This window comes from Acartia tonsa, chromosome 9 (assembly GCF_053477335.1).
Source record: "Acartia tonsa isolate MP-2025a chromosome 9, ASM5347733v1, whole genome shotgun sequence".
Lineage (NCBI taxonomy): Eukaryota > Metazoa > Arthropoda > Copepoda > Calanoida > Acartiidae > Acartia > Acartia tonsa.
Window position 1 is genome coordinate 49,747,868 of NC_137268.1, and position 21,209 is coordinate 49,769,076.

Here is a 21,209-nt window from a genome sequence, read left to right on the forward strand (position 1 = left end):
CTTTTTGTATATACGTGTTATCCTTTTCAAATGAATTCTTTTATGGCTATGGGAATCTTAATATAAAGGACAAAATGCCTCATAGAAAATATTTTCCAGTATAGCTTCGAAACCGAGTAATATTATGTACATGCTTACATACAATATTTTCACAAAAAAATAAAAGAACAAGGATGACAACATCCATAAAAGCGAAGCTCTGACACGGTAGGACAAACGGACATTAACACTTGTATGATGTCAGAACTGAATAATCAGAATGCGAATGTATAAGAGTCAAAGCAAAATTGTAAGTAAATTTGTTAAAAAACTGCTTGATACAGGATAATGATTATGGACATACTTACATTTTTAGGACTTGATTATATAGTTGCTTCGCTTATAATATTGTACTTTGTTGTCCCAGGAATCAGTATACCAAAAATCAGACCAATCGGATAATTAGGTCACATACAAAGTTGTTGTTAAAAATGTAAAAAAATCATCATGTTTAAAATGGACGTATGGACATTCTGGTAATGATTATAGAGTTGCCACGCTTTCTAACTCGTACCTAATTATTACAGGAATCACCATGCAAAATTTGAAATCAATAGGACAATTCTAACATGCTAAAATTAACGAAAAAAGCTATTCAAAAAAGTAAAAACATCAACATGTTTAAAATGGACGTACGGACATTTTGGTAATGATTATAGAGTTGCTACGCTTTCTAAATCGTACCTAACTACTAAAGGAATCACCATGCAAAATTTGAAAGCGATAGGATAATTCTAACATGTCTAAATTAACGAAAAAAGCTATCCGTGACGGACGGACGGACGGACAGACGTACGGACGGACGTACGGACGGACGGACCGACCCTAATTATAGAAAAGCTTCGCTTTTAAAAACCATACTATTATTACCAGTTTTGTAAACCCGAACTCTCGGACCATCAAAGCTAACAGATGTTTCATTTTTGATTTTGATACGCGGAAAGCTGTCTATAATACGAGAGGCAATCGGCGCATTCACAAGTTTTTATATAAACAAGGATGACAACATCCATAAAAGCGAAGCTCTGAAACGGTACGACAAACGGACATTAACATTTGTATAATGTCAGAACTGAATAATCAGAATGCGAATGTATAAGAGTCAAAGCAAAATTGTAAGTAAATTTGTTAAAAAACTGCTTGATACAGTATAATGATTATGGACATACTTACATTTTTAAAACTTGATTATAGAGTTGCTTCGCTTATAATATTGTACTTTGTTGTCCCAGGAATCAGTATACCAAAAATCAGACCAATCGGATAATTAGGGCAAATACAAATTTGTTGTTAAAAATGTAAAAAAATAACATGTTTAAAATGGACGTACAGACATTCTGGTAATGATTATAGAGTTGCTACGCTTTCTAACTTGTACCTAACTATTACAGGAATCACCATGCAAAATTTGAAATCGATAGGACAATTCTAACATGCCTAAATTAACGAAAAAAGCTATTAAAAAAAGTAAAAAAATCAACATGTTTAAAATGGACGTACGGACATTTTGGTAATGATTATAGAGTTGCTACGCTTTCTAAATCGTACCTAACTACTAAATTAATCACCATGCAAAATTTGAAATCGATAGGACAATTCTAACATGTCTAAATTAACAAAAAAAGCTATCCGTGACGGACGTACGGACGGACGGACGTACGGACGGACGGACGGACCGACCCTAATTATAGAAAAGCTTCGCTTTTAAATAAGTGAGAAGTCTAAAAGTACAATAAATTAATGATATATTTAACTTTATTAATATTAACTCCCCATTTTTCCAAAGATCAAAAGAAAACTTAACAATAAGATAAAATTCTTTATTTTTAAAGATTTATGACATTATCTTATCGATTATAGTTTCAATAATAGGAAGATAGGTCCATGAAAAATTGTTTAAAATTGGCACAATAGCCAATCCCTCCCTTGGGGATTCAAATTTTTTTTAAAAAAAAGGGGGAGGGATGGGATAAGTTGGTTGGTTGTTTGTCCTATAATGTTTCCAAAATTTCAATTAAAAGAATTACATAATTTTAGTGTTTTGTTTCTCAGTACGTTCATTCTATAGCATAAAGTTTTAAGGATTTTTAAAAGCGAAGCTTTTCTATAATTAGGGTCGGTCCGTCCGTCCCTCCGTCCGTCCGTCCGTCCGTACGTCCGTCACAGATAGCTTTTTTTGTTAATTTAGACATGTTAGAATTGTTCTATCGATTACAAATTTTGCATGGTGATTTATTTAGTAGTTAGGTACGATTTAGAAAGCGTAGCAACTCTATAATCATTACCAAAATGTCCGTATGTCCATTTTAAACATGTTGATTTTTTTACTTTTTTAAATAGCTTTTTTCGTTAATTTAGGCATGTTAGAATTGTCCTATCGATTTCAAATTTTGCATGGTGATTCCTGTAATAGTTAGGTACAAGTTAGAAAGCGTAGCAACTCTATAATCATTACCAGAATGTCTGTACGTCCATTTTAAACATGTTAAATTTTTTACATTTTTAACAACAAATTTGTATTTGCCCTAATTATCCGATTGGTCTGATTTTTGGTATACTGATTCCTGGGACAACAAAGTACAATATTATAAGCGAAGCAACTCTATAATCAAGTTCTAAAAATGTAAGTATGTCCATAATCATTATCCTGTATCAAGCAGTTTTTTAACAAATTTACTTACAATTTTGCTTTGACTCTTATACATTTATATTCTGATTATTCAGTTCTGACACTATACAAATGTTAATGTCCGTTTGTCGTACCGTTTCAGAGCTTCGCTTTTATGGATGTTGCCATCCTTGTTTTTTTAGAAGCTAAAGGTCTCAGAAAATGCTGGTCTGTAATGGTTCTAATTTTCAGCGATTTATAAATGTTTTGGCGTTTACTGTTTATAGATTGATCTCTGCTTTTTAAAAACACTATTTTTACAATGCAATGGGAGTGAACTACGTGTATTACTCTTCAGAAGACTAGCAGCTTTGCACTTAGCCTGTAGAGAATTTATCATTTATTTTTATTGTTTAAAAAAATGTTTTAAATCTTTGAAAGTGTCTTTGCCTTTTTGCGCTTCGCCCCTACAGGAGAAGGGAGGTCCTCTATCATTTTAAATAAAAAAGAATTAAAGAAGAAACTAAAAAAGGAGAGAAAATTTTTTTAAAATATATGTAAAGGATAGACATCGTTTTACTTTGTATTGTAGACTAGCGGCTTCGGCCCTAGCATCTAGGGGCTTTTCCCCTAAAGGTTAAGGGGAAAATTTCAAAAATCTAGTTTACATTTTTTGTTTATATTTTTTCAGGGAGAAAGGGAGGGGACAATGGATCGAATATTCAATTTTTAAGAGTCTCAGACTTTGGGTACTGGCTCAAAGGGAATGTGCAAGAATTTAGCAGTTTCTGACTGACTTTGGGTACTAGCGCAGAGAATGCCGCTAACTCGTTTGTTAATTTTAAATATTGCAGACTATCAATAAACTTAATTTGTTATGATGTGGCTGATTTTAACATTGTTTTTCTCTCCAGAAAATATCATTTCATAGATAAAAACTTTATTGTGATATTTGTTTAATAAACGATCTAAGAATCCAATTAAATTTTGGGTTTGGGGCTATGGGTTGAATGGGTTCCAGGGAGATTTTTCTAGTTATTAATTACATAATGGTTATGTCAGTCTGATGTGCTGGTAATATAATTTTCAAATGAATGCTTTTTTCTTGGAACTTTCTTCTTATTTTATTGTTTTCTGTATTGTATTAACTCTCCCTTTAAAATTTCCTCCATATTTGCTGGATTAATCTGGATTTCAAGGCCTTTCAGCAAATACTCTTAAATTGAATTAATTGCCCATTGTCCCCTCCCTTACTCCCTGATATTTTTTAGATATTTTCTGTATTTTATAACTTTATATGACACTTTATAACTTTTTATATTGATTTTAATTTTTCAAAACCTTCAAATTTTTTCTCTTTTTTAATGTTTTAAAATATGTCTTTGCCATTAACCTTTTTGGGGCTGCGCCTCTACAGGAGAAGGAAGGTTTTACAATCTTTTCGAATTTGATAAAATTAGTTTTAATATTTTAAAATATAAAAAAATCTAAAATTTATAAATTTATGAAGATTTATAAAAATATATAAAACATTAAAAATTGATAAAAATATAAAAAAAATTTGGGGGGGTGCTTTTCATTTTCTGAAGTGATCGTGTGGAAAAGAAAATAGCCTTAAACCCTATATTCCCTGAAGATTAGAATCCGATCGGTTCAATGGTTACTGATATCTTAACCCTTAACGGTCGGGGGGGGGGGGGGCGTTGAACGCCCCCCATCCGGTTTTTTCTATCTCATTTCTTGTGTGTGAAAGATAAAGAGCCCAAACTGCTTGACTTTTTAAGTATGGGTATGACACATAACTGAGAGTTAGAATTTTTTGAATATCTCCATCCTGGCGGGCACAGGATGCCAGCAAACCTGGCAGGGTCATCCAGGTAAAGAACAAAATTTTTTTTTTGATTTAAACAAAGCATTTTATCTTACCAAAATACTAAAATATCCTCTAGTAGTACATCCTCATATTAAATACAGGTGTTCAAGTCAATTTCAGGTTCCAGGTATGATCCTGCAGGTCCTGAACCTCCAGGTCTCAAGAAATCTTTAAAATGCTCCTGTGGCCGCAATTTTTGACTTAGAGACTTTAAATTTTAAACTTAAGCTTTTCTTACATGTCTACGTAATGTATTAAAATTTCATAAAGATCCGCCGCCGTTTTCCCGCCGACTGCAGCGGCTGGCAGCTGCCAAGTACAGCTGCGACCGCTGAAACTTATGTTTCGATATTTCAAATATAAAATTTAAATAAAATAAACATTTTCTGCAAAAAAAAATTTCTTCTAGCTTTAAAAATAAAAAAATTACAGCCGTTTGAAATTTTTAAGTAAAAAAGGACCTAAAAACAAAGGTTGTTAAATAAAAGGGTGAAGGAAGCGGAAATTGACCTTGACTTACTTAAGGTCGGAAATTCACCATAACACAGGGGACTTGCACAAAAATTTTTAGCCCTCTAGCTCTAGTAGGAACTGAGATAATGAGGGGGGGGCGTTGAACGCCCCCCCCCCCCGACGGATTAAGGTGCGGCAATGGGCCCGACTGTTAAGGGTTAAAGGACGACTGGACATTTAATCAGAAAAAATCATTTATTTCTAGGATATTTATTTAAAAATTTATTAAACACAATAAAAACACAAACACTTGATTAAATACATATTAAAATGAATGATAACTCTCTAGGAATTCTTATAAAAATTTGATATATATTAATACATTCTATTTTGAATTTAAAAACCATCAAATATTAAATTTACTGATGTCAAATACTCAATCCTAGTTTGCACCACAATATCTTAGGTTAACGGTACAGTCTCGTATATTATCAAGATAGTACACAAAATAAGTTCCACAGTTGGTAACTTTTCCATCATATGCAATCCAACATTGGAAACCAGAATAATCAAAACAAATCTGAATTAGTACTTACAGGTATTAGGTGAACGCACTGATATAATTTTTATGTAAAAGTAACAGGATATACAGGGTGTCCCTCATAAACTGTTTTTTTTTGAAACGCTTATTACTCCCTTAATATTTGAGCTATCTTAGTAAAATAAAAAGTATTTGGCAGCCTACTACTGACCATTTTATGGAGCAATGATGAAAAATCCACAAAATAAACAGGAAAAAATCTACGAGGTATTACATAAGAGGTCCATTTTATTGAATATAGACTAACCCACAAGAAAATATTTGCTTTGTGAACTTTAAGATTAGTTAGGGTCCAAACAGCTGGTCGCTTAGACTTTCTAAGCACAAAAATAGAACAGACTTGACATAAAATACCAGAAATTCTCAATATTCAAGAATCTGAAGTGTAATATAAGTAAACAACATGTAAAAATAGGCATAATATTGATCTTCTTTGTTAATTTTTCATGTGAGCTCGCTTCAAATGCACACAAGAACCTGAAATATACCAGATATTTTAATTAGACTACAATGCCAGTTCTTATAATGTCTGGAGTAAGTCTTTGTGATCCACCGTTTAACCACCGGCTGCTTTTAAAGTTAACTAAGGCATATTTTTCTTGTAGATTAGTCTTATAGTGACTAAAATCAGCATGTTATGTATTACCTTGTAGATTTTTTTCTGTTAACTTTGCGGATTTTTCATCACTATATCATTAAATGGTCAGTAGTAGGCTGCCAAATACTTTTTATTTTACTAAGATAGTTGAAATATTAAGGGAGTAAGAAGCGTTTAAAAAAAAAACAGTTTACGAGGGACACCCTGTATATCTGCTGGAATTACATTTTCTCCTATTATATACATTGAATCTCACATAGACAAAGGAAAAGTATATAACTATTTTTTTGGAAAAAAATAGAGGTCTGTGGGGTCATAGCTGCTATTCTTATCATAAAGATTAATATCTGTATTTTACAATTTTGATAACTATTGAATTTTTGACCCTCCATTTTCACATAGGTCACGGGATCTTTTAGGCTTTTTTGTATTTAAGCCTGGTATGTTTTTTTCATACCCTTTTGAAAACAGACAAGATGCTTGGGGCAAATCTGCTAGTATAAATCTTAACCTTATTAATTATAATGAGAATAATTAGTAGCCTTGTACTACCTCTATGTCTAGTGTAGAACCTGGTACAGTAGGTAAAGTTGCATTACACCATCCTGAAAGCCATGTACCACAATGATCTTCACCTGGAGCAGCCTGGGAAAGTATGGTCCCTGCAGGAGGGAGAAACCTAGGGAAAAACATTTAGTTGTAAAGCTAAAAAAGAGGTTATCAAATTAGGATATTGGGGTTAGAGTCAGGGGCGTCCAAGCTTTTTATTTTGGGGGGGGTAAAAATTTTTGAAGGGGGGGTTAATTCGTTTTTTTTTTGGGGGGGGGTAAAATGGCGCGCGAAGCGCGCCGCAAATTTTTTTTTACCCCCCCCAAAATTTGCTTGGGAGGGGTAATTACCCCCCCTGAAATCTGTTGGCAGGGGTAATTTTAGTTTACCCCCCACAAAATTTACCCCCGGGGTAAAATTTTTTTGGGGGGGGTAATTTAAATTTTATTAAATATATAGTATTAAAAATTTTTTTTTATTAGAGATTTTTTATTTTGGGGAGGGTATTTACCCCCCCAAAAATGTTTGGGGGGGCTAAATACCCCCACCTAAATGGTTGGGGGTGCCTACGGCACCCCCAGGGTAGGGGTAAATTTTAAATGGGGGGGGTAATCGCCCCATTACCCCCCCCCCCCTTGGACGTTTATGGTTAGAGTTGAAAACAGAATATACCTAAAAAGATCGAACTAATCCAAAAAGAAATCTCATCTTATTACCAAACCTTAACATCATCTTATTTATAATTTCTCAATGCTACGGCAAATAGATTCGCTACCTTGAAATGGCTTTTTACGCCAAAAATGAAAGAATTTTTTTTGTTTTATATAAATATGTGGGTTTTTTGTAGATCTAAAGGTATATAAGACAATGTCCAATAAATTGATGTAAATTTCCAAAAAGGATACACAAAATTAACCCTTCTGTAGATTACAATAAGTGGTTGAAATGTTTGGACACTCTAGTAAATAAACCAACCAATCAAATTTCAATTAAAGTCCCAAGGGTTGTTAAGCAAACAAATAAAAAAACGTTATTGAAAGACATTGGTGAAAAGTGTAATAAATAGCAAAATGTTTTCTCCCTCTCGGCTTTTATCAGTCTGTTTATAAAGTTCAATATTGTAAAAATTTTACCAACAAGTTTGCAATTAAAGGATGGAGAGAAATTGGGCAACTGAAATTTTCTGGATACTGATATTAAATAAAAATATGGCATATTTTATCAACGTATATGTTATAAGAATGCTCAACAGTTAGAAAATATAGAATACTATGTAACAAACTTTATTCTTTGCTACAGAATCAAAAAAGACAATTAACCCAAGTTTTTATTTTAATATTTAATATCTAGATTACTAATAATCATATACCTGTACCAAGAGGCTCCTTTCCACATTGGGCTAGTATTTAAACCTGTGGAGTCACAATTATCACCGTCTCCACTGGATATTCCACGGTCTGCTTCATTAAGAATATTATACTGAGAACACTCTGCGTTACCTTAACATATTATTCTTATAAAGATTAAAGCTCAAAAATTTATAAAAAAAAAACACATTTATTATTACAAATTAAAATTTGTTTAGCAATATCTATCTTTTAGGAAATTGTCAAAATTCTAAACCATAAATCAATTAAATATAACCAATTGTTCTGCAAAAACCTAAAATAAAAAAAAAACCTTTCAAGCCCTCCCCTCCGTTTTTAAACAAATTGTCCCAAAAAGGGACTTGTCCTGACGGGAGAAAAGATTTTTTATAAAAAGCCTTTTATGTAATTATTAAAATGTTTAGTATGTAAGTTTTCTGAATTTTTTTCCTTGCTAATTTTTCTAATTTAAAATGATACACTTATCAACAATATATCCCCCGCGTAGAGATACCTAAATCTGGTGAAAGAAATGTGTCATGAGTCAAGAAATAATTCTTTTTTTTGACTCCACTGGATGATAATACTTAGACTGAGAATGATCTATATCACTCTGATGCTTTGTGCATTTTAAAACAAGGTAAAAAATTCATTAATTTTAAACATTAAAAGTTTTATTTGATTAAGCTAAAAATAATTGATTTTATTCTTAATTCAATTAGCCCAAAAATAAGTTTATTTTTTTCTTTTGTATTTTTTTAATTAATTGATATGAAATTAAGTTAAGAGTGATTTAATTTATAATTCATTATTAATATTATTCTCTTGTGTATAATGTTTCAATATAATTACTTAAAGAGATGCATTGCTTTCTCTGGATTTATACAGATTGACCCACAAAAAAGTATCTTTTAGCATTTGCAGCCCATATTTCTCAATAAAGTATTAAAAAATGTATAAGTCCTTGTTCTCTATAAAATATTTTTTTACATTAATTAACAAATGAGATTTTTAGAGCTAAAGTTAAGTGGTTAAGGAAAGTGTAACTATTTACACTCCCAAAATTGTTTGTGAGGGGTAAATACCCCCTCCTAAATGTTTGGGGGTGTCCTTAAATATATGTTAGAATTGTCCTATTTATTTCAAACTTTGCAAGAAGACCTTCTTAACAACAGTTTTTTAACCCTAAATAGTCGTTGGCGGGGGGCGTTGAACACCCTCCCCCCCAAATTCGTTTGGGGGGGGGGTAATAACCCCATTACCCCCCCCCCCACCCTTGGACGTCTATGGGGGGGAGGGTGTTCAACGCTTCTTGCAAAGTTTGAAATAAATAGGACAATTCTAACATGTATTTAAGGACTTCCCATAGTTGTTGCTTAGGTTCTAAATATCGCTATACTAATTGAATGGAGATTTTAGGGAAGCTCTTTATTTTCTTATTTATACATACATATATACACTTAAATCAACCCCCTCTCTCTAAAGCAACTAACTAACAATGCCTGGTATATATCAGTGCTTGTGGGGCAAGAAGTTGTCTCTATAGTCAAAAGTATAATCCACACATTTTTCAACTACTTGCCTCAAATGGCAGACACCCATTTTCATTTTTTAGGGACCCAGCTGTGTTTATATTTCCAAAGCTATCAAGTAATTTCAAATTCTAAATACAAATAACAAAAATGGAGCCCTGTCCTGAGGGGAGAATATCATATAGCTCTTGTCACCTCTGTTTTTTTATTTTAATAATATTATTATACACTAAGGTGTAAAATTGACATTAATACACCAGTTTTATTTTTGCCAATTTTTCTCTTGTCATGTACCTACTCTCTCTATCTAACGATCTAGAGTGATGTATTTATTGACACTAATTTATGTCCTTTTCTCTGCAAATATTTAATAGATAATATAGTTTTCTTACCTACTTTTAGGATTCCAAGCTTATAATCCATTGCTTTTAGTAAAAACTAAAATATAAAAATTGAATTAAACCTTATTTTTAAAATTATATGCTTAAATTAGTGATATAGCTATCCATTTCAGACAGACAGACTGACCTGAAACGTAGAAAAACTTATGTGTAAAACACATTGAATAAAAAATTGAAAAGATTTGTTACTTTACATCATCACTGTCTAATTCATATGAGCTACTTGCAAGTACTTTTGAATTTTGACAATCACAAATGTACCTCAGTTTGATTTGTTATCTCCCCAAACAAACTGTTCACATCCATCTTAAAATTTCATTATAGAATTATTTACTTTTTTTGTACTTTATAAACAGTTAAGAGGTTGAATCCATTTTTATATAAGCAGAAATATAATCTATGATTACGGTTTTGACCCTCTAAAAAATTTAATTTTCCTCCCTCTTGGTAATGATATTATCAAGGCCGGTTTGATTTTTGTAATGTACCATTTCACTTTTTATTTGACGAAAAAATCTCTAAAGACAAGAAAGTTATTAAAGTTTGAATTTTTTTTTATAAAAACTTCAAAATTTCAACTTTCTATATAAAAAAATACCTTAGTCAAATTTGTTTGCTCAATCAAATTTTCTAATTTCAAAACTTTAGTCTAAACATGAAAAAATACTCTTTTTTAGTATAGTCTTTATAAATGAAACTTTAGCTAGAAATAAAATATCTAAATCTTAATACTACTTAGATTATTTTAATTACCTCATATTGATTTGTTATCTTCTCATCCAAACTCTTTACATTAGTCTAAAATTAGTCTTATTATAATTACAAATGTTTTTGATTTTATTTTTTACTTAAATTTTATTGACTAAATTGTAATATTTATTATCTATCAAAGTAGAACGATATCTATCTGTCCGTCTGAAGCTTAAGATCTCAGTAACTCTACTCCTCAGGGAATATACCTACTGGTCCTGTGATGGTTTTATGCTATTTTCTAATCTATTAAGTCCCCAACCTCCCCAAAAAATGAAAAATACCCCCCCCCCCCAAAAAAAAAAATTCTTTTTAAAACTAAAATTAAAAAAAGGGGGTCGAATAAACCCCCCTCCTCCCCTAGATTTTTTTTACTTTTTCTTTTTAAATCTGGAATACGAAAAATTAGGTTGAGGCTAGGGTCTAATATAAAATATCATTAATATTATTAATATTAAAAATAGGGTTAATGTTTCAAAAATTTTAAAAAGAGGCTTATAAATAAAGAGAAATAAATAAGTTACATTACTTGTTAAATAAATTTTCTAATAAATTGGAAGCAAAACAAATTTCTCAAAAAATAAATATAAAAAATGTATTTTTACTTAAACATAACAGTGTCCAGTTTTATACAAATGAAATCTAAAGCATATAGCAAATACTAGAAAGATTAACAATAGTAAGCTTTTTTAAAATTATTAGTGTGTCCTTAATTGATTTGGTGCTCCAAATCATTTGCTTGACTTAACAGTAAATACAGTGGTTATATAATCCTTTCTTTATTTTTTAAATCCATACTTATTTAAACGAATTGCTTATTGAATTAAGTTTCTTATTCTTATTGATATTATTTAGAAAACTGGAAGGATTTTTTAGGCATTTTTCTGTCAAAAATACAATTTATTTGTACCTGTGATTCATTTTTCAAAGTTTCAATTTTCATGTTAGTGGCCTCAAAGTTTGCCTTGAATAAAGAAATATTTTTCCTCTTAGTACATAGTAATGTTAAATATTGGTTTATTTTTATTTTATTTTATCTCCAATAACTACGTTTTCTGGGTTTGAAAAAAAAACAGTTAGAGTACAGAAATAAATATTATATGTCCATATTGTCTGTAAAAAAAGGGGCCAACAAATTATTCTACCAATTAGTTGTTTTTTTTTAACAATTTACTAATTTTTCTTGTTGCATACTTATTACGTCTTTACTTAATAATTGCTCATGACTGTTACTCATCTTTTTCAATTTACATCCTTAATCCTTCAATTTAAAAGACACACTATAAGCAAACTTAAAGAATTATAAAACAACAAAATTATCAAGAAAAAAAAATCTGTTTACATAGAGCCACAAAAAAATTATTGAAAAGTCTTGAACTCAACATTTATTGAACCTCTTATTTTACTTTTCAACTAATTTGTTACAAAGTAAATAAGATACTTTAATCTAATTGTTATCACAGATTTAGCATTTTCCTCTTACATGTACCTATTAGTACAGTCATATTTTTAGAAATATTAAAAACAAGTAAATTTTATGTTTTTTTACAGACAAAATAAAACTATAAAACTATACTTGTTTCCCTTATGCTTCTTTTAATTGATTTCTAAAACCGGAATAAATAAGTTATACACACTGTGTACATTTGCTATTGGTTGATTTATGCAAAAAAAGACCCATGCAAAATAATTTTTCTGTAATGCAAAAATTGCGACTGTAAAAGCACTTTGAAATTTTGATGCCCCCCTTATGGAGATTAAAAATTAATTGCATCAGAACTTTGGCTTCTTGGTTTACCAGGAAAGGCCTTGAGGAGTAGAATCAGAAAACTTTGTCCATTTCAAAATATCTTGTTCCTAGCCTAATGACCAAAAACCACCATTTTTTAAAGTTTATTGAGAATTGTACAATTTTTAGATGTTTAGAGATTTTCTCATGATAGGAACGAAATAGTTCCTAATTCTCAATAAACTGTAAAAAATTGTGGTTTTTTAGTCATTTCTAAGGCTAGGGACAAGATACTTTGAAATGGACACCACGAAGCCATAGTTCTGATGCAATGAATTTTTTACCTCCATAAGAGTGTGCTCAAATTTCAAAGTGCTAGTAACGTCCCAATTTTTCATTACAGAAAAAATATTTTGCATGGGTCATTTTTTGTTGCATAAATGAATCATATTTTGGCTGGGGACAGCCAAAACTTTAACAAAATTTTTCTAGGACAGGACTCTGTAACGTATATATATAAAAGCTTTTGTTCAATATACCTTGTTAGATTCTTGAAGTTTTTTTACTTGTTTGGTTAATATCTTGATGGCTTTGTTTACATTACCTGCACACATAATTATTTATCCTGACAGTCCATTGCCACACCTTTATAAGTTGGGGGGGGGGCGTATTCTTTGAACACCCCCTCCCCCTATTATTTCAGTTAATAGAGGTAGTAATAATAATTAGAGCTAGAGGGCTCAATTTTTTGTTCAAGTCCCCTGTTTGATAATGAATATCCGACCTTAAGTGAGTCATAGTCAATTTTCGCTTCCTTCATCCTTTTGTTTAAAAAACTTTTTGTTTTTAGGTCCTTTTTTTAATTAAAAATTTCAAACTGTTGTAATTTTCTTATTTTTGAAGATAGAAGAACAATTTTTTTCAGAAAATGTTTATCTTTATGAAATTTTACAGTAGAAATATCAAAACATAAATTTCGGCGGCCGCAGATGTAATTGACAGCTGCCAGCCACCGCAGCAGAGCTTTGTGAAATTCTAAAAGTTATGTAGACATGTAAGAAAAGCTAAAATTTAAGATTTGAAGTCTCTAAGTCAAAAATTGCGGTCACAGGAGCCTTTTAAAGATTTCTAGAGACCTGAAGGATCAGGACCTGCAGGATCATACCTGGAACCTGAAATTGACTTGAACACCTGTATATCATATGAGGAAGTACTACTAGAGGATATTTTAGCATTTTGGTAACATAAATTGCTTTGTTTAAGTCAAAATAAATTTGCTCTTATTATTATTATTTGATTCTTTAATTGTCTTTATCATTTACTTCCAAAAATTACATTAAAAGTAAAAAAATATTAATTTAAAACTCATTTAAAATATTTAAGTTGGATAAAAATTGTTTATGTACACATATACATAAAAGAATATCATTTCAAAATTACATTGGTTAAATAAAAAGATTTTTACAAACTGAGACATTCCCTTCGTTCAGTCATATTTTAATTCCTCAAAAATTATAATGGATCACATTTAAGATGTGATTGGCAGACTTGAATAAAGAAGAGAGGGGCAGGGACAGTTTTATTAAAAGCAGAATGCTCTAACACTGTTAGGTACAAGGGTCGCCAGAGGATGAATTAAGAATAATTTTCGACTGGTCCCTTACCTTGTTATTGCCCCTATAACTCAAGTCACAGATCCTGGGCAGGGACAGTTTTATTAAGAGCAGAATGCTCTAACATTTTTAGGAACAAGGGTCGCCAGAGGATAAATTAAGGATAATTTTCGACTGGTCCCTCACCTTGGTATTGCCCCTATAACTCAAGTCACAGATGTGGTATTCCCCTAGCCCAGTCATCAATAAAGCCTCCAAAAAAATAGTGTATCACATATAAGATGTCTTTAGCAGACTGAATAAAGATGAGAAAGGATGGTACAGGTATTCTGATAATAGACAGCTCTGACCCTGTTAGGTTTAAGAGTCACTAGAGGATCATTATCGACTGGTCCCTTACCTAGGTATTTACCCTGTATAGCATACTTGAGCTGACTAACCGACAGAGTAGAAATGAAATTTATCCAGGGTCAAATTGAAAATTTATCCAGGGTCAAATTGAAAATTCATCCAGGGTCAAATTAAAAATTTATCCAGCGTCAAATTGAAATTTTATCCAGGGTCAAATTTGATCTTTACCTGGATGACCCTGCCAGGTTTGCTGGCATCCAGTGCCCGCCAGGATAGAGATATTCAAAAATTCCAACTCTCAGTTATGTGTCATAACCATATTTAAAAAGTCACACCGTTTGGGCTTTTTATCTTTCACAATGAGATAGAAACGCCAACCCCCCCCCCCCCCACCCGACCATTACGGGTTAAGTAACTAGAATAAAATAAATTATGACATAAGGGGATAGTTCCATGAAGTGCATTTAAAGTAATCAAGAATTTGAAATTGTTTATATATATCAAAGAAGTAATTACACCATAATGAAATGGGTACTTAACCCTTAACGGTCGGGTGGGGGGGGGGGGGCGTTGAACGCCCCCCCGTCCGGTTTTTTCTATCTCATTTTCTGTGTGTGAAAGATAAAGAGCCCAAACTGCTTGACTTTTTAAGTATGGGTATGACACATAACTGAGAGTTGGAATTTTTTGAATATCTCCATCCTGGCGGGCACAGGATGCCAGCAAACCTGGCATGGTCATCCAGGTAAAGAGCAAAAATATTTTTTTGACTAAAACAAAGCATTTTATCATACCAAAATACTAAAAAATCCTCTAGTAGTACATCCTTATATGAAATACAGGTGTTCAAGTCACTTTCAGGTTCCAGGTATGATCCTGCAGGTCCTGATCCTCCAGGTCTCCAGAAATCTTTAAAAGGCTCCTGTGGCCGCAATTTTTGACTTAGAGACTTCAAATTTTAAACTTAAGCTTATCTTACATGTCTACACAACGTATTAAAATTTCATGAAGATCCGCCGCCGTTTTCCCGCCGACCGCCGACTGCGGCGGCTGGCAGCTGCCAAGTACAGCTGCGGCCGCTGAAATTTATATTTTGATATTTCTAATGTAAAATTTACATATAAATAAACATTTTCTGGGAAAAAATTTTTCTTCTAGCTTCAAAAATAAGAAAATTACAGCCGTTTGAAATTTTTTTAAAAAAAAAGACCTAAAAACAAAGGTTGTTAAATAAAAGGGTGAAGGAAGCGAAAATTGACTTAGACTTATAAAAGGTCGGAAATTCATTATCAAACAGGGGACTTGCACAAAAAATTTAGCCCTCTAGCTCTAATAGGAACTGAGATAATTAGGGGGGGGCGTTGAACGCCCCCCCCCCCCGACCGATTAAGGTGCGGCAAGGGGCCCGACTGTAAAGGGTTAATCTAAGATGTAAAGTAGAATATTCACAAATCACAAGGTAATCATTTAAAATCAATATCTCATGTAGCAATAAATAACATTCAATTAAATTAAATTAAATTAGCTTATAAATCAATTTGTCAATGAGATGAATTAAAGTTTTATACACTATAAATAATAAGAAAATAAAACCAATAAATTAAAAGTAATATTGATCATTATTAAAATAAAGAAAACAAAGACATTAAAAAAAGGAAATGTAAAAATAATATTGAATATTACCTTGTGATGAAGAATCATCAAATCCAAGTATAAAAAGCACAAAGAAACAAAGAAACATTTTCATGTTTGCCTATTTTTAGTTTGTTTAGCCTTCTGAAAATTAGATTTTTTTTTAACCATAATAATGTATTCTTGGAAGCCTGTAGGAAATACACCACTGCAACTGCCACAATTAGACCCAGCAAGCAAAATTTGAAGCAGCTTCAATAACAAAAAATATAAGCATATTAGAATTACTTTTTAAGAATTGGATATTTTTAAAATTTGATTAAGCATGTGACTAATCTGAAGGCGCTTTTGATAACCCCTGTTCAAATGAATAAAATACAAAATAAAATAAGTGACTTTTCAGCAAAAACTTTTGAACAAACTCAATCAACACTGAAGAGACAGGTGAAACAATACACCAAAAACAATGCAGCAAGAAGAAAAGCATAATAGCCTGAACCACATCTGAATCTTTTGCAACACATCTTTCTTATAGACAACCTACAAAACAACAAACATAGCAACCAAATTTTCAATTCAGCCACCCATCAGCTAATCAATAAGCCGAAATCAATCCCAGCCACCATCAGTTACAGTCTCATAGTCTAAAATAGCAAAGCCTACAGACACATCAGCCAAGTCCAATCTGTATTGGAAGCACATCTGCCAAATTAGAAGTAACAAATTTTACTGCAATTGACCAGTAAAAAAAAAAACAGTTTAACAAAATACAAACAAATATTTTGATATTTCAACAAGACACTGATTATGCTATGATTATATAAAATTACACAGATGTTTAATTTTCTTCTTTACTTCTCTTTTCACTTAAAACAAAAATTAGTTTTGGGGCACTGAAGGGAAAGGGGGAAGTTGAATCTCTACATAAAATTTTAATTTTTTTTTGTTGGGGGGGGGGGGTTCTTTTGTGGGGATGAATTTCCTACCCAAGCATAGAATTAAATCTTCCCTGGACCTTTGAGATGCTTCACTGTAAATGGTCATCATATTGATATTGAGATTCTTTGCTACTTAAAGACAGACATCCTTTTACTTTTATATTAGGATTATAGTCAAAAACTTGCTTTACATACTAGATGTTTTGTGTGCTTTAATATGCCCATTAGGGAGGTAAGAAAAAGTTTTAATCCTCTTTGGGGCACTGGTGGTATGGTGGAGAGTAAGTTTTGTTGGTGGTAATTTTTAGTAGCGAAGCTACTCTATAATTCACTTTGTCCATCTGTCCGTCAGTCCATAACGCTATGGGGGAAATAGGATTTACTCAGCTCCTATAAAAGATAGAATGCTGAAATTTTTTGACAACATTCCCATCATTAAGTTACACAATTAAGTATAAAACATCGATGGTGGTAGGACCGCTTTTTAGCAGGTTTTAGGCTATTTTTGTATTTTTCACATTTTTCTTCATATCTTCAGTGTTTATGGTGCGATTTTTAAAAATTTTTTCAGTTATAGATATATAAATTAAATTTCCAGTCGTTTCAAGAAAACAACTATGACAGTCAGACTGCCTTTAAGCAGGTTTTAGGCTATTTTTGTATTTTTCACATTTTTCTCCATATCTTTGGTGTTTATGGTACAATTTCCAAAATTATTTCAGTTATACATATCAAAACTGAATTTCCTGTTGTTTAAAGAAAACAACCATGACGGTCAGACTTCCTTTTTGCAGGTTATTGGCTATTTTTATATTTTTTACATTTTCCCCCATATCTTGGGTGTTTTTGGTCCAATTTTAAAACTTTTTTGGGATATCAGTATCAAAATAATTTTTCCCATTGTTGTGAGCATTTTTTATGTAATTTACTTTGACCGTCATCATTAACAAAATAAAACAGGGTTTCGTGTTTATTTTCTCCAATAAATCAATTAACCCCTTACAGTCGGGCCCCTTGCCGCACCTTAATCGGTCGGGGGGGGGGGGGGGGAGAGCAACGCCCCCCCTTATTATCTCAGTTCCTATTAGAGCTAGAGGGCTTAATTTTTTTGTGCAAGTCCATGGTTTGATAATGAATTTCCGACCTTTTATAAGTCTAAGTCAATTTTCGCTTCCTTCACCCTTTTATTTAACAACCTTTGTTTTTAGGTCTTTTTTTACTTAAAAATTTCAAACGGCTGTAACCTTCTTATTTTTGAAGCTAGAAGAAAATTTTTTTCTCCAGAAAATGTTTATTTTTATGTAAATTTTACGTTAGAAATATCAAATATAAGTTTCAGCGGCCGCAGGTGTACTTGGCAGCTGCCAGCCGCCGCAGTCGGCGGTCGGCGGGAAAACGGCGGCGGATCTTTATAAAATTTTAATACGTCATGTAGACATGTAAGAAAAGCTCAAGTTTAAAATTTGAAGTCTCTAAGTCAAAAATTGCGGTCTTTGGAGCCTTTTAAAGATTTCTGGAGACCTGGAGGGACAGGACCTGCAGGATCATACCTGGAACATGAAATTGACGTGAACACTTGTATTTCATATAAGGATGATTAGAGGATAATTTAGTATTTTAGTAAGATAAAATGTTTTGTTTAAGTCAAGAAAAATATTTTTGCTCTTTACCTGGATCACCCTGCCAGGTTTGCTGGCATCCTGTGCCCGCCAGGATGGAGATATTCAAAAAATTCCAACTCTCAATTATGTGTTATACCCATACTTAAAAAGTCAAGCAGTTTGGGCTCTTTATCTTTCATACACAGAAAATGAGATAGAAAAAACCGGGTGGGGGGGCGTTCAACTCCCCCCCCCCCCACCGAACGTTAAGGGTTAAACCTCTTGGGGCAAAGCCCTCAGAGGCTATGGGCGAAACCGCTAGTGCTCTATAAAATCAAATACTAATATTTAATATTAGCCATAAAAAAAATAAGACGGACAAAAGTTCCTAAGGTGTAAGTAATAAATTGCGCTAATAAAATGTACATATGATTTATTAGTAGCGAAGCTACTCGTGATGTCTGTCCGTCAGTCTGTCCGTAACGCTATTGGGGAAACGTGATTTTCTCGGCTCCTATTCGAGATAGACAGCTGAAATTTTTAGTGAATATTTTCATGACATATGCCCATATAATCTTTACATTGTTTTATCTATCTGTCCGTTATTTGGGGTGCTAGATCGATTACTAGATTTTCAAGTTTTCATGGTTTTCTCGATTCCTATTCAGGATTGACGGCTGAAATTATCAGGAATTGAATATGTACATATTCTACATATTTCCAAAAAGTTTCATTAAGATTTGTCCATTAATTGCAGTGCTAGATCGATTCCTAAATGTTTATTGTATGACAGTGCTTAATAGTAATTTTTTCTCGATATCCATTCATAATTTTTGAGCTTCGCTACTTATGGATGTTGTCATCTTTGTTTCTTTGTTTGTTGTTAAGCAATAATATGATGATTCATCCAATATTTATTTAACATTTGCTACTTATTATAAAATAAATTTCCCTAGGTATCTGATAGTATCTCCAGCAATTTTCATAAGTTCATCTCACCTACAGATGGGCTGAGGTCAGATTTAGTAGGCCCAAGTCGAGAATCCACGGTAAACTATCAGCGCATTTCGAATCTGCCTTGTTGAACATATGCGCGGCCAGCTCGGCGTACCTGTCCTCCTCCATCGCGTCGTCCAAAGATTTTCATGGGCAAAAAAATGAGTGGGGGGGGGGTGATTTTGCATAATAAAAAGGGGAAGGTTGTGAGGATGAATTTTGGATTTTAACTACGACTAATTTTTCTTATATAACACATTAAAGACAATATGTACTTTGCAGTAATGAATATTATGCATGATATATATAAAAAAAAATTGCCATAATATGGCCATACATGGGCAACTTTCAGTTTTTTCTGAAGCTGAACTGATTAAGTTCTCCCTTTTCAGTTTCACATAGGTTCTGAAATGGTTTGAGGTTATAATTCCCGTTACAACTTACTTACTTCGATCAAAAGAATTATCAGCATACATTGTTTTTTTTTCATTTTTATAATTATTTATAATTACTATTTTCAATGCAAAAAAATAATTACCTACGTAAATAGTGGTTTATATAACTCAATAAACAGATGTTGTATCTGACAAATTATATTAATAATAAAGTTTTATTTTCCTCGCATTTCATGGTCATTTTTAAAAGCGAAGTTTTCTATAAATAGGGTAGGTCCGTCCGTCTGTCCGGAACAGATAGCTTTTTATCCCATTTATTTGGGCATGTTACAAGTGTTGTATCAATTTAAAACTTGCAGTGTTACCATTAGTAGTTAGGTATGATTTAAAATTGAAACAACTCTATAATCATTAAACAAATGTCCGTACTTCAACTTTAAACTTGTTTTTAATCATCTGAATTAAAAGTGAGGTATTTCTATATTTAAGTCCTAAATAAATATGTAAGTATGTTCTGTTCTTTAACTTTAACCTGTCATTAAGCAGTTTTTCAACAATTTTACTTACAATTTTTCTTTGTTTTTTATACATTTATATTCTGATCATTCATTTCTGACACTCTACAAGTGTTAAAATTGGTTTACTATTTCAGACTTTTCTTTTATGGAAGTTTTCATCCTTGTTTGCTAACATTTCATGGAAAAGTAAAAGCAAGCCTGCAGGAAATACACCATTCTAAATGCTAAAAGGCTGTTACAAGTAGATCCAAATTGAAATCCTATTGCCTCAATAACAAAAAAAGTCATTTTAGAATAACATTTTAGGGAGTTGAAAATCTTTAAATCTTTCCAGCCCTAACATAATTATAATAAGAAGAGAGCTAATACTTTCTCTAAGTTGTACTTAATTGTTATGTGAATCATCATGCAAAATGTGATATTGATAGGATAATTCTTACATGAATTAAGTATCAATAAAAGTTATAAATTACATAAGGAAAGATGTACGGACCAACCCTAATTTTAGTAGGATAATTTTAAGTTACCAAAAGAGCTAACTCCGATGGACAGATCAGTAAAATCAGTCAATTTTCATTAAAATCAATAAAAATTTTGGAATTATAGTGCAGTAGCTACCTTTTAAAATACAAATAAGGATTGGAATTGCCATTTATCTTAAAAGT

General features: G+C 32.0%; 1 protein-coding gene across 1 annotated transcript; it reads right to left on the bottom strand.

The window, feature by feature from the left end:
* Positions 1–5,233: 5,233 nt before the first annotated feature.
* LOC145327940 (uncharacterized) lies at positions 5,234–16,242 on the bottom strand. Its single transcript, XM_080171467.1, has 10 exons — positions 16,148–16,242; positions 13,040–13,104; positions 11,682–11,735; positions 10,775–10,819; positions 10,620–10,670; positions 10,283–10,327; positions 10,013–10,058; positions 8,091–8,220; positions 6,725–6,851; positions 5,234–5,553 (listed from the first exon to the last, which is right to left on the bottom strand). The coding sequence occupies exons 1-10, from the start codon at positions 16,209–16,211 to the stop codon at positions 5,416–5,418; spliced, it is 765 nt and encodes a 254-aa protein (XP_080027593.1). The 5' UTR covers positions 16,212–16,242; the 3' UTR covers positions 5,234–5,415.
* Positions 16,243–21,209: the final 4,967 nt, after the last annotated feature.